Source organism: Neopelma chrysocephalum, unplaced genomic scaffold (assembly GCF_003984885.1).
Source record: "Neopelma chrysocephalum unplaced genomic scaffold, ASM398488v2 Primary Assembly neopelma1_59, whole genome shotgun sequence".
In the NCBI taxonomy this organism is placed as follows: domain Eukaryota; kingdom Metazoa; phylum Chordata; class Aves; order Passeriformes; family Pipridae; genus Neopelma; species Neopelma chrysocephalum.
Window position 1 is genome coordinate 11442248 of NW_020897714.1, and position 14152 is coordinate 11456399.

The window sequence follows — 14152 nt, forward strand, 5'->3', positions numbered from 1 at the left end:
GCAATTTGCTTTAGAACACAAAAAAACTTGAAAATCTACTTAACTGGGTAGCAAATTGAGTCAAGCCCCAAGTTCACATACAGAAAAATGAAAGCAAAAAATAGAAATAAATGTTTCTGTTAATACTAATGTCTTAAGGCATAAAACGTGAATAAAGAGGATAATTTTCCCCCACCTATACAAATTTACAACCTTCAGAACACCTGCAGTGACTTGAATTAAATCACAGCAAGCAGGGACTTAAGGATGACCCACTGAAAAACAGTCTAATAATTAAATGTGTTTGTGTATATATATTTATACAAGAAATTTACATATGTGACCCTGTGTACCTACAAATAAAACATTGTTTAAAGTTCAGTACAGGGAAGGAATGTTGTCTTTCAATATTCTTTTTCACACACAAGAAACTCATTAACCTGTGGCCAAAAAAACTCCAAAACCACCAATTATTACATGTTCTTAGGTTACAGAAAGCAATAATTGAATTTTATAGAACACAGGAAAGCAAGGGCACACTGTTGGAAATTCTTAATTGCAGCCAATGTCAGCAGATGATACCGTTGGTACCAGAAATCTCTCTTTCAGATGAGTCAAAAGCTCTACCCAAGCCTTAGCTCCATGTCAGAGCTCTTAGGTAAACGTTGCTGTCTGGAACCCAACTGTGAATGCTGGGCAGCATCTCCAGCCCTGGTACTGTCCTTGGGCATTTCAGACACTGATGCTCTTTGCATACATTCAAGGCTGCTCCAAGAAGACTGAAGTTCTCCTCCCTTGAGTCCTTACCATGCAAACAGATTCATCTGTTTATCATTTTATTCAGTTATATAATCAGCACATAAAATAATCACACTGAATTTTGCAATGCCCCAGAGAACCTGCAAAGTTAGAGGCTGTTTCCTGACATCCAAGAGGTAAAAGCTACACCTCTCGAAAAATCTTTAGGTTGTTGCAAGCCACGATGAGACACTGAGCAGCTGATCACGGGATCACTTCCCTCTGCAAAAACCCACTTGACATTCCCTCAGCCTGGGATTTTTCTCATCCAGTACCATCCCAGTCCTATTTCCCTTCCTCATATATTATCACCGGTCACTTTCAGCAGAGAAAATCTCAAAACTTGAAGATGCAGCATTTTGCTTGTTTTCCTCATTTGACAGGGATTTCTCCTTGACAGCTTTGCAGTCACAGAATTGCAATACTACAAGGGCAAACATCTGCTGTCAGACATGCAGCGCTACTGCTTGCGTGGATTTCTTCCCAGTAGCTGGGAGGAAATGCTCCTTCTTGTTTAGGCAAAAAATATCAAATGGTTAGGAAATAAGCAGTTAGGAAAAGCTGTATACAAGGTTCATGCTTGAGAAACACAAGAACACAAACTCAGCCACTAAGAAAATTCCAATGGACATGTAGCTAACAATAATTTAGATCTGTTCATTTATGGTAAGTCAGCCATTTTACTGTTGACCTACTTTGTATCAGCGATAATTTGTCACAGTGCATTCTCCCACTGCTACTGAAAGAAAGGTTAAACCATACATTAAGAGCATAGTGTCAAAGCAACTGATGTTAATTACACCCTGCAATTCCTATGTTGATGAAATTGTCACTGCTAACTATTAATACAGCATTTATTGTCTAAGCCCAGCTTGCCCTACCAACCCCTAAAAGCCACTGAATTAACATCCTGCTTCTCAATGTTCATATTGGAATGTAAATCTGAAACGTGTAGAAATAATCTCAGCTATTTACACCAAGAATGTGTAAATACACATTCCTTTTTAGAAAAACTATTTATCTCCAGTCTATACACGTTTCACCCTTTAAACTAAAAACAGCTTTAATGTTCTTCAGTCAAGTGACAGCTTTTGCCAGTGTACACTATTTTCCCTAAAAATTATGGCATCAAGGAAAGGAAATTTTGGAAAATGTAGAGTACTACTTGATTTATGGAAATTCAGAAATAGATACACAAAAAAGAAAAGCAGCAATGTTCTTCATTGTATTCATTGCTAACCTGCACAATAACAAGAGATCATATTCTCCCAGCATAAATAAGCACGGTTAATTAGAAGGACACCTTACGTGTATCAAGTGTTCATGTTCAGCGACATCTGCTTAATTTAGGGACAAAAATGTTTACAAGCATCGGCATGAACCAACCACTCCAGGAACACTTATGGCTTGCATATCAGTATACTGTTTTCTAAGGTTCTATTGCTGCAGTACAGTTCCCCCTGCTTCTACATCATGTCTCAAGCTTTTCCTTTACCCATTTAAATTGAAGGCAGTTGACAGCATGCTGGCTTAACAATATTTAACCTTCAAAACTGTCATCGCTAAGCTATGGCATGTGACATACAACTTGGTATGATCCAGGAAGACTCATTTTGTGATATGTTGATATCCTATGAATTGATCCAATACAAGATACAGCAAAAGTAGAAGCCAGTAATGGTATTTTCACATCAGAAATATGCCTTATGTTATGTCCAAATTCTCATGCAGATTGACAGAACAAACTAATAATAAGAAAATCCCAAGGCACAATAAGGCCTGTCATACAGATCTACCAGAAAACCTTTGCAGAGACAGCAGAAAAGCAGAAAACTAAAATCAGCATTATTAGTGATTGAATGAAAACCCTCATCTCTATTCAAACCTAAAAATGATACTAAAATCTACAGGAAGAAAAAAATCATTGTCCAAATAGCTGCTTAAACCAGATGTACATCTCCAGAACAAGCAGGAAAAAAGCACACGGCTGCAAAGAGAACAGAACAACAGAGCTTCTTACAGGATACATGCAATACAACTCTCTATAGGAGGAGCAACATTGCTAAACATGAAATACAAAAGTAGTATTGAGTGCATAGGATCTGACACCACACATTAGCACAGTGGGGGAATGTGCTGTCAGGAAAAAAAACAACAAAACATGTGCTCACCTGGCATAAACTAAAAAGCAATTGTACACTTTATAAAAAGATATTCACAATGGTCAACAGTCTTAGCAGATTGGTCCATCATTCTGAGAAGAGCTGTAACATTAGAGCTGCATACAGCTGAGCCTGCCCTCACAACACCAACACGATTATTCAGCCCTCTCAAGGAAAGTCAACTAATTTAACTAAAATGCACTGGGCAAGCAGGTCTTGAATGTGCTCTCTCATCTCTAATATTTGCATTAAAATAACAGCCTTGTTGGTTTCATAATTGCACCTTAAATGAAATTCAAAAGTGACAAGCATTTAGCTTAGTGTGCTGTTTATTCTACCTGCAGCAAAACACAGGATTAGCAACAGCCTCCTCTTGGAGACATACTCCGTTTCTTTCAGGAGTCCTTCTTATGCCCTGCTACCACAGTATGCTAAGTACTTTGAAAATCAGACAAGGGCACATTGTGTACACATCGGGGTATATTTAAATTCCATCTGGAAGAAATCCCAGCAACTCTGAGTACACAGGTTGTACCAATTACTAGTTACAGCTGCAGTTAAAAATTATGCCATGAATGAAAGCACCTTACCGTAAAAGGACTAAAATGTTAACCATCTAAGGGAGCAGACTCACTCTTAGTTCAGTGTCACATGCCAGTCTCATAGACGGAACGCTTGCTGCCTCACAAAGCTATGCTTAATTTATCAAAAAGAAAGTACTGACAGCTGATACTTTCATAATGTGCATAGCTCATGTCAAAGGCCAACTATACAGCTACCTCTTCTGATGCTGTTCTTGCTGCACAGTAGAAAGGACTAGGCAGCACCACAATACACCAAGCATAATTCAGTCAGCAGTGAGCTTCATGAATGTTTAATATAGCTTTACAGGAAGCTAAGCTCAATGTTTATCTTTCTACTCAGATACATTTCTGCCATCTGCAGACATGTAACACAACAGAAATGTCTTGGAGTACTCTTATAGCTTAATAAATTTCTTGCTTACAGGTTTAACAACCTTAACTGTCATCTTAAAAGTAATAGAATTTTTAAGGTATCAAAATGTGAGTCTAAACTTTGACCTATGCATGCGTTACACCTGTACGTTAAAGCAAGCTCATTCTGAAGCTTTGGTAATAGATCTATTACTGTCAGATCCATACTGAGCAAGGTCTTTGAAGTTCCCTGCTTCAGGAGCATTTATGCTTCCACCAGTCTATGCCAGAAAGCCATAGAGTGAGAGAAGCCCTAGCAATACTTTAAAGTGCTGAAAATTGACATACATATGTAGATCATGGTAAAAATCATATTTGTAAAGCTGAACTTAAAAAAAAAAAACAAAACAGGACGAAAGAAATTGTTAAAGAAAGCTGGACAGTTCAGTCTTCTGATTTGCTTATATATAATCAGCTATATTACAGATCAGACAACACAGATATGAACTGGAGATAAAATACATTACTATCGTCACATTGTAAAGGCTGTTTAGCTCATAGGAGCTGCAACAATACATGGCAAGTCTGAAACTCAGTTCTACACACAGCTTTCAAGCTTGGCTGGCAAGTAATGACTGCTTTCTTTTCATTCAGAGCATCAGCAGCAGTTCTTGTAACTGACGTGACCAAGTTCGGTATGCCTTTATTAAACACTCACAGAACAAAGTACACAGGAGATAAGGAAGAGAAAAGCCTTGAGTTTTACTCTAGACCTTTAACAAGTGTAAATAAAGTGGCAAGGAATTTCTCTCAAGTGTAACTAACAGCTGTGCCATATACAAATGACATTAGTGTGGTGCTTAAGTGAATCACAACTCCACATCATTCATTAACTACGCATACACATTTAAGTATGGGCTTCTCACTTAGCCTCAGCCAACCTTTTAAGTTTGGGAAAAAAGATCTACATACCTTTTGTTGAATCCAATCTTAATGATTTCTAAAGTGAAAGTCTTGCATCTGAAGAAAGCAAAAGGCAGCAAGCTGCTCTTAAGGCTAAGGGACACTTCTCCCAGAAACTCTTATTGAGCAGGGAATCCATCAGGGAAGAACTGTGAACTTGTGAGCAAGTAGGTCAAAATGGACATTTAAGTTTGCTATATCCTTCATCAGGAAGCCAAGTAAACTTTAATCCTCTGGATTTATTCAAGTCATCTTTGGTGGATGTTATTTCTGTACCTTTTCCTCATATCCTGGAATTACTGGCCCTGGAGTTATTTCCACATTGATTGATTTTAAAAGGTTTAAAGTGACATGTACATCATTGTGTTCCCCTGAACTTCCCAAGCATTAATATATGAGGTCTTCATTAATCCAGGTCTGTACCAAGTGTTCCCTAGCATCAGGATGCCATTGATGTTCTTAAGTCTTTAAGGTACCTATTTTATTTCTACTGTGAGACAAAAATAATTTAACTGATCCTATGTAATCACGACAAGAGATTAATTAAAATGCCAAGATAGGAAACAATTTATTATAGAGAGAAGAAAAATTTCTCATCCAAAATATAGAAATCTGTACAACTTTGCCACAATCAATATACATGAACTGTACAAATTTACACCAGTTCATAATTTACCAAATAAAAGATGACTAACAAAGTTCACAAAATAGATGGTGGTTTGTGGAAAAGACTTTTACCCAATTAAGAACAAGGAAATTACAAACCAGACCTCCACTTTCTAAAAATAAGAAGTTTACTCAGTCTTAGAAAACTACAAGCTAGCAAATGTACAGATAGCTGGCTGGTGCTAACACCACAGTTCAGACAGTGTCTTTATATGGTCTTTTTAAAGCCTGTTGCCATGGCAGATAATGATCACTTGCTACTTTTGAGGCCAATGTAAAGATCTGACCACTTCTCCCCAGATCATTCTTACTAGTTTCTCTTATGTACATTTATACATATTTGTAAGTGCTAGGTAAAAGTCTGAAAAATAAAATTTCCAGTACTATGGTGTTCATAAGTCTTGTTACTGAGCTGCCAAAAATGCTAACAATTAATAAATGTAATAGTGCAAATTTACTCTGCAAGACCTACTGCAGAGAATCACTTATAAACACAGATTGGGGTTGAAAATTGGTGTAGAAATTAAGTAAGATGTCTTGGAGAAACTGACCCTTCCTAGATCTTCTTATTCCCTAGCAAGTTGCTATCATTTTGACTCACAGGCTATTAAATCACTGAAAGGTACTGTCCAAACTATGGCACTGTCACTTTAAAGTATATCACTCAAACGTGTGCCAGATCTTCACAGCTGTGACATGGTTTAAATTCCATAATCCATCCCCAGAGGTGCCCACCCAAGTAAAAACCAAATTTATCCATCCATTTTAAGGTGATCCATCCACAGACTATATCTTAACCTGATACAGTCATCATATTGTAGCTTTTGGAAGGGCTAGTTCTGCCCAAGAGAAGTTCCTCCTTACAGCTTATTCTGCTGTCTACCATTTGCATGTTGGTGTTATTTTGGCTACCTCCTGCTGGTGCAGCTTCATACAGCACACAGATGGAGCCATCCTCTCCAATGCGATAGGACACTTCATACGGGTCAACCCATAGAGTGAGTTCGCTCGGAAGAAGCTGAAACAGTTCCTGACTGCTCAATCCAATCCGCTGTGCTGCCTGTCCAATGAGAGGATCCATTTTATGGTTGATCCGGATACATCGGTAACCTGATCCCTTGCATGGCTTTTCTGGGAACCAGTGGTGTTTATAATGTTCTATAAAATAAAAAACAAATATTATCCTCCTTAATTCTGTATTAAAAGATACACACAGTGATTATTGTTCTCTTGCAAATTTCACACCTCAAGATGTTAAAAAGCTTATTCTAGCATCAAGTGTCCTCAAAAATCACTATAACCTTTATTTCTGCTGATGATTTACATAAGCCCAGAGTCCCTCGGGAAGCACTCACATACAAAGTTACTGGTTTGTGCTACTGTATACAATGTCCACCATCTCAAAGAAGTGAAATGCAACTTCCTGGCATTCACAGAAACATATATAAAAATACAGAAATGATTACATGTATCGCAGAAAAACTCAAGGGTTTTGAAACTTCACAAACTAGAAAGGGAAAAAAAGCACCCTTCCATTGAGATCACATCCATGCTTAGCTCCCCTCACATTCCAAGAACACCCAAAAATAACTAGGGAAGGAGCTGGGCAGCATTTACCGACTCACTCAAGCTGTATTTCACCATCACTCTTCCCATTCTGTTTTCCATGGTGAGAAACCAAGGACTTCACTTACCTCAGGAGTTTTATCCCACCCAAAACCATATCGGCCTGAGACTACTCGTAGCCACTATCAAGCCCACTGGGACATGGCCTCGGGATTACAAAACCCACAGGGCAGCGAAAAAACCCTCGGTGTTTCTTCCCGACCGGAGCTGTCGGGTGGCTAAGAGACGCTTCCAGAAGAAAGAGGAACCAACACTCATCGTCCACCGATTAATCTTACTGGACAAAAAAAAAAAGCAACTTTGGAGTGTTTTCCCTTCTGGAAATGGGGCGGTTTGAGCCCTTGGAGCGGAGCTCAAGCCCAAGATGCTCGCAAGCTTTGTCTAGGGAGGCAAAGATTGTGTGTGTGTGCAGAGGGGTGAGCTGCTTGCGCGACGCCCGAACCCCTTTTGTCTACAGCCCGCTCCTGCCTCCCCACCGCCGGGGCCGGCTCGGCACAGGGGGGTTGCCCGCAAGGGGCGAGCCACGGCCGCGGAGCCCCGCTCGGCCTCCGCGGCGGCTCCAGCCCCTCGGAAGGGTCGATCTGCCCCTTTGTCCCTCTCCAGCCCCCCCCGCAGGGCGCGGTGGTTCCCGCACCCCCGCCGGGCCTGCCCGGGCAGGCGGCCCCGCGGCCGAGGTGGGGGAGCGGCTCCCGCCGCGCCCGCGCCGCCCTCACCTGCCAGCAGCTCCTGCAGGCACTGGCTGAAGGTCTGCAGCTGCCGCTCGTTCATCAGCCCCTTGGTCCGCAGGAACTTGGAGATGAAGCCCACGGCCGCGGCGATCTCACGTATCATGCTGGCCCGCGTGTACAGGGCGGGATGCATGGAGGCGGCGGCGGGCGGCAGCCAGCGCTCCGGGGCGGCCGGCGCTGGGCTGGGACGGGGCGCGGGGCGAGCGGCGGGACGGGCACGGGGGCGGCGCGGCTCTAACTGGGCGCAGAGCAGGCGGCAGAGCCCAGATCACATCCCGGGGGCGGCAGCCTCCGCCTCCTCTTCCTGCGGCAGGGGGGCGGCAGCAGCAGCGGTGGCCGCGGCAGCGCTCCCCGCATTTCCTGCGGCGAGGGGCGAAGAGAGCTCCTGTTCGCCCGCTGCCTCTTATAGGCGCCGCTGGCCGGAAGTGGCGTCAGGCCGCCGGGGGCGCGCCGCTGCCAATCGGGCGATCGCACCATCGTTACGGCAAGTGGGGGGGGCGTGGCCGGCCGAGCGGGTGACGTAATCGGCTGTAAACAAATAGAGCCGGGGGCGCGCGCAGGGGGCGGTGCGTGGGCGGGGGCGCGTGTCCGCGCTGCAGGAACGGGGTGGGCGGGGCGCGGGCGCGCGCCTGTGCGGAGCGGCCCGTTGTGTCTCCCCGCGCATCGGGGCGCGAGCGGGTGGGACTGCGCCGCCGCGACCGTGCGCTGTATCCGGGGAGAGCGAGGCCACGTCAGCGCCGGGGCGGCGCGGCTGGGGGGGGAGCGAGGGCGCGGCGGACATGAATCTGGGTGGCTGCGGAATGGACGTGGTGCCGCTCGCCTCGGCCCCAGCGGGCCGTCTATCCGTGCGCTCGCACCTCCCCGCGCAAGGGCGGCCGCAGCAGGACGTGGGTGCTCCAGAGTCGTGTTTATTTATCCCCGCAGGCAGCGGGGGTTACGTGTCTGTACCCTTGTTGCTCTTTCCCGGAGCCCGGGGGTGCTCGATTGGACCTCTCGGTGCGCAGCGGCCCCGGGGCCCGGACGTGCTGACCCCCTCAGGCTTGTGAACCGCGGCCTTCGGCCGTGCCCGCATCGACGTTTCCGCCCGGGCACCTCCTGCAGAATGAGTCCTTCCCTGGGCAGCTGGTGGCCCCCAGGCCCCTGGACACAAGCAAAGCAAAGGCCGCACTGCTCAGAGGGGCAAGTGCCTCCTCACAGACCACTGGCCAAACTTGAGCCCTGGCCCTTTGCGGACACTGCAGAAACACAACATTTGGTCTTCACACGCCCCTCGAGCACGCTGTTCAACAGCACGTCCTCCCTTCAGACTGTACTGTTATCCCAGCTTTTCTATCACCTGCTTGCAAAGGGAGAAACCCCTGGGTGGACAGGAGGGCTGATGTATCAGCTAGTGACTGCCGAGAAGAGTGTGAATCTCAGAACTTCCAGTGCTGTGTTGCCCTTTTTGAAAAACTGGAGAGGAGATGAAAGAAGCAGTAGAAAGATTTTTTTCTTTTTCTTTTTTTTTTTAATTAGAAATGCTAAAGTGCAGCTTCTTTGATAGAAAGCTTATTCCTTCCCAAGGGTATGTGCCCTGCCCCGTCCAAAGCTGCAAATGAAGTACAGCCTGATGCTGATATTTGCATGTACGGTTCTTCCAGTCAAAGATCAGTCCTGTGAGAATGGAAGAGCTGCCAACCTCTCCTGTCCTCTTGGTGCTCCTTAGGTGCCAGCCCTCCTTTCTTCTCAGTGTTTCTGCAGCATATGTGAGATGCAATTTCTGCTCTGTTCATAGGTTGGAATGTGCTGTTCGCTTGCAAACCATGAAGCAGCAGATGCTTCTTTCCCCCTTCCCAGCAAGGTCCACCATCCTACTGGAAACTATCACTTATCTTATGCAAAAGCAACATTAGAGCATCACAATTACACCAAAATAACTACCAGAAATACTTCAAAAATCCAACAAAAACCAGTATAATATTTGTCACATTTGCTTGCACCTGAGCTTTATTATCTGGGCCGTTTTCTCATGTCTCCTGCTTAGTTGCAGACAGAATCAAATGCTCAGAAGGAGTTTCAGGAACTCCCAAGTAGGTATGTGGTCTTATATAGCAGCACCCCAAAACATGAGGTTTAAAAAGCTCTCCCCAGCCATAACTGCTATGGACAGGAAGGCTGTTCAGATTTGAATCATCCCTCTTGAATCATGCTTTTAAGAACATAATGTGGCCACATGCACCTGATGTCATGCTCTGTGAGATGGGGAGAAGTTTAAAAGATTCTTTTTTATCTTTTTTTTTTAAGAATCTTTCTAGATGATCAAAGTTTCCCTCAAATCTCTTCCAGTGTCAATAAATTCAGAGCTCTTTAGCTATTAAGAAGTTTTCATTGATTCCTATTGATTCCAAATAGTTACAGCATGTATAAAGAAGCCCTTCTCTATGGAAAGAGTAAATGGCTGTGCATAGAGATCCAGTCTACTGATGAGGAACGAACTACCTTGGGTCTTGTTGCTTGCAGCCATCAAGCTGTTCAAGTGTAACTTTGAGGCCAAGGCTCTGTGAGATGCTTGCCAGCAGGACCTCATCCGTATCTGTAGGAGGAAACAAGGTAACCGGAACTTCTGATGCAGAGAATTGGCTCATTTTCCCAGTCTAGGCGAGTCCACTTCCATCTCAGTGCTGAAGTGGGATAGCAAAGCAGCTGCTGCCTTTTCCAGCCTGTGAAATGCTCCCGAAGATCCCTGTTTTTAAAGTATGCAGGCTCTTACCAATGAGGAAGACTTTGGGATATAGCTAACGGGATCAGGAAAAATAAACTTTCCTTGATAGGGCTTCGGTGGAGAGCATCAGAGAAACTGCCCATACTGTTGCTGGTTTGTACCTTAGATTACTGCCAGTATGCCAGAACTTCTTCAGTTGCTCTGAACTTCTTCGGCACCTGTACATTTTGGGATATATGTAGTGGTTCTTTTTTTCTTTGGCCAGGCCCCAGCTGTCTACTCCTGTCTTCGCAGCTCCAGACACAGAGGAGGCAGTTTGCCTGGTTAATAGTGCAAGATACTTGCTGATACCTTAATGGCAGGATGCTGAAGAAGTAACCATTTAACAACTGCCTTATTCAGCCCATCTGATACTTTGAGTGAACCAGAGGCCCTAGGGAGAGAAAATAAAGAAAAAGAGTATCTGATCATGTAATTAAAGACTGGATCATAATGGATATGCACAGAAGGGTTGAATTAAAGTCGTACTGGCAATGCAGCTTCTGATATTTCCTAACTTTTAAGCAATACAATGCAACCTTTACAACATTTCTTTCATGTAGTTTTGCAGGAACTGTTTCTTGCTATTGGTTTAGAGGGAGCCTAGCACCTCATGAGTTCTATCATAATGGAAATAAGTAATAGAAATATACTTTAATCTGTGCCATGTACAAACCCTGCAACTATTGCGATACATATTGCTTTTCAAAGCTTTTTCCTGAAGGAGGCTACCAAGTGTTCTCTATAGTAAGTGGGAAGATTGAAGGGTTCAAAGGAGAAGAATTAGAACTACTTGATTTTTAAAAAATTTGTTCTGGTCTTAGGGTCTGAATCAATATATACTTGTTTATGAAAATAAATACACCACACTTCAGCATGGATTTTTTTTCCTGTTTGGGAAATTATTCCTGACAGAATAAGGAAATGCAAGAAACTGTGAAAATGTTATAGGCTTTTTATGTGGTATCTTGTTAAATCCTTTCAGTGGAGAAAAGTGTTAGATCTCTGCTTTTCCTGTTTCACTGTCCATTCTAGATAATGCTTAGCACTGTTTGGCATTGACCTAATAAAGAAGTAACAGTTGCTGTATATGTGCCTTAGATTGGCATAAGCTTTCTCTCACCTGTTAGCTGAAGAGTACTGCTTGCAATACATAAAATACAAAAACAATCCATTCTATGTATAGAGTTTATTTTTAGCATACGTTGATGTTACCAAAATGCCACATTATTTTTGTCATTTGAGTATTTGAAAACATATAGCAAGAGATTGCTTCTTTCTGCAGAAAGCTTTCCTTGGGATACTGAAAACATTTTTTAATGTTTTAGCCCTTTTCAGTCTTTGAATATGCAGTGGCAGCTGTAGTGACATTAAGTTGCTGTTCCAGGAGGCAGATGTAACCCAGAGTCCATAGCCAACCCTGCATGTCATGCTGCTCCTCACAGGACTCCATGGTCTTGTTGTGAGTTCACACCTTGTTATGTAAAGCTTTCAAGCAGATGTTCCTCAAGCTACAGTGGTGATATGGGAGTCCTCCTTGGAAAGACTGGCTGCGTGTCTTCGATTTAGACAGAGACAGCAGCAGCAGCTAGCCCCCTTGCTGCAGGGTGAGTGCCCTTATCTGCCTCTCAAGGGGTATATGGCCCTAAGGGATCTTTTTTTCCCTGAAGCCTTGATAGCAGGCTGTCATTCCTATTGTGTTGCCACAAGAAATGTTTGGACTCAAGCTCAAGCTCAGACCTGGGCTCAGAAATGTCTTACAGATCCAGCCTACTTGCAAAGCGGCACTCTGCAGTGAGGCGGGGAGAAGGGCTTTTCAGCTCTGACTGTAAGCCTTTCTCTCAACCCAGCATTGCAACACTGAACACAACTGCAGTGTTTGTCTGTGAGTGTTTCATCCTGGAAAAGTGTGGGGGTGAAGAAGTCAATCAGAAGGAGGAGTCTCACATTTGCAAGGATAAGATAGACTGATATGAATCAGAGAAAGGGCAAAAGTCTGATTTGTGACCACTCTGGGAACCCCCCTCTCCCTTCAACATGTTCATGCTTACACATGAACACACACTCATGCACTCTGCATTTGTAAATTGGTCTATCAGACAAGTTCCATATGCCAAAGTCCCATTCTGCACTCCAGCAATTGTTTAACAAACCTTTTTGCTACTGCAGGAAGCTCAAGAAGGGATGGAAAGACTCAGAGGGGCAAAGGGAAACTGTCAGCATTGGTTATAACTACTGCACGTTCATTTCAGCTCATGACATCCTAAAATGACAAAAATCTGCTGCACTTACCCCATACAGGAAAAGGCTTGCTCTGTCGGAGTTAAGTTTGATTTCAAAGGGGCCACTTACTAAGAAGATATTCCTTGTAGTGTGAGCCTCAGGTGGCAGAAACCAGAATCTGCCTAGGTCAGGTTCAACAGAAGGCAAACAACATGTGACAGCATGCACATGTAGAAGATAAAAAGCGAATTCAGAACATAGTATTCTGGGTTTTTTATAAAGATGATTTTTTTTCTTTAATGGGATAGTAGCAGGTGTGGGAGCACATGGAGCACTTGTTTTAACAAAGGAACCATAGTTTGGATCCAGTAAAAACAGAAGACGATAGAACCAGATTGTTGGCAAACTTATCAATAGAGAGAGCTCCTACATAGCATCATACATAACAACACAGAGTCATACATAACCATTATTATCATCCATTTTGTCCTGGATACACAAAAATTCTGGTATTCACCTTTTCTCCAAATATGCCTTTTTTGTTTTTTGGTGTTTTGCCTTCTTTAAAGAGACTGAACTGCTAATGATTAATGACTCAAACATTCAACCACCTGCAGTGACTGCCCAGGTGCTGTAAGAGACTGGACTATTGGTGCTCCTGGCTCAATCAGCATGTGCTTTGCTGACAATGTGCAGAGTGGCCACCCAGGCCAGGTGCCTCAGGCTACAACCTGGGTGTTAAACAAGATAAGGAAAGAGGCAAATCCTGTGAAGTGGGGTACTGTAACTTTCTCCTTACACAGATGAGTCAGCTGCGATAACTCCCTGGAACATTTACACCTAGCCTGAAGGTGTTCCCACCTGAATTTGAGCATGTATAACTAAGTTTTGAGACTTCCCTCAACATCTGGGGCTTCCACCACCATATTGATGGATCTGGGCTGGGCCACCACTTCCGCCAATGAACAGCAAAACTGTAACAATGAAGACTCATCGCCGGATGCAACAGGTGTCTTGTGGGTCCTTCTAGTCACCTGGGGGATCCGCAGCGCTGCTCCAGCTGCCTGTACTGGCACCGCAGCCTCACTCCAGCGCCCACCAGTGTCTGCCAGTATCAAATCCCAGCTATCTGCTGTGTCCTGCCCATGCTGACTCTCCAACCATTCCCACCAGGTTTTCCAGGTGTGGGGGAGGTGAACCACATGGAAGGGTGGCCATCTTGTCTCTGTGCTATGGCCACATGTGTTTCTCCTGAGTGGGGGAGGCTGGCTGCCAACTTGATTTGGTCTGGTGAGTGGGACTTGAGAAGTTTCTCCTCATCAGTTTTTCCTC

General features: G+C 44.0%; 1 protein-coding gene across 1 annotated transcript; it reads right to left on the reverse strand.

Annotated features, from left to right (window-relative positions):
- Positions 1–5380: 5380 nt before the first annotated feature.
- On the reverse strand, positions 5381–8230 carry BTG1 (BTG anti-proliferation factor 1). Its single transcript, XM_027679865.1, has 2 exons — positions 7843–8230; positions 5381–6661 (listed from the first exon to the last, which is right to left on the reverse strand). Exons 1-2 carry the CDS (start codon positions 7988–7990, stop codon positions 6297–6299), a joined length of 513 nt encoding a protein of 170 aa, XP_027535666.1. The 5' UTR covers positions 7991–8230; the 3' UTR covers positions 5381–6296.
- Between the last annotated feature and the right edge of the window lie 5922 nt (positions 8231–14152).

Bases quoted from the DNA above. Each gene is read 5' to 3' on its own strand.
- BTG1 (XM_027679865.1), bottom strand. From the start codon at position 7,990: ATGCATCCCGCCCTGTACACGCGGGCCAGCATGATACGTGAGATCGCC. The intron at 6,662-7,842 runs GTGAGGGCGGCG...TTTATTTTATAG, and splicing joins CCTGCAGGAGCTGCTGGCAG to AACATTATAAACACCACTGG.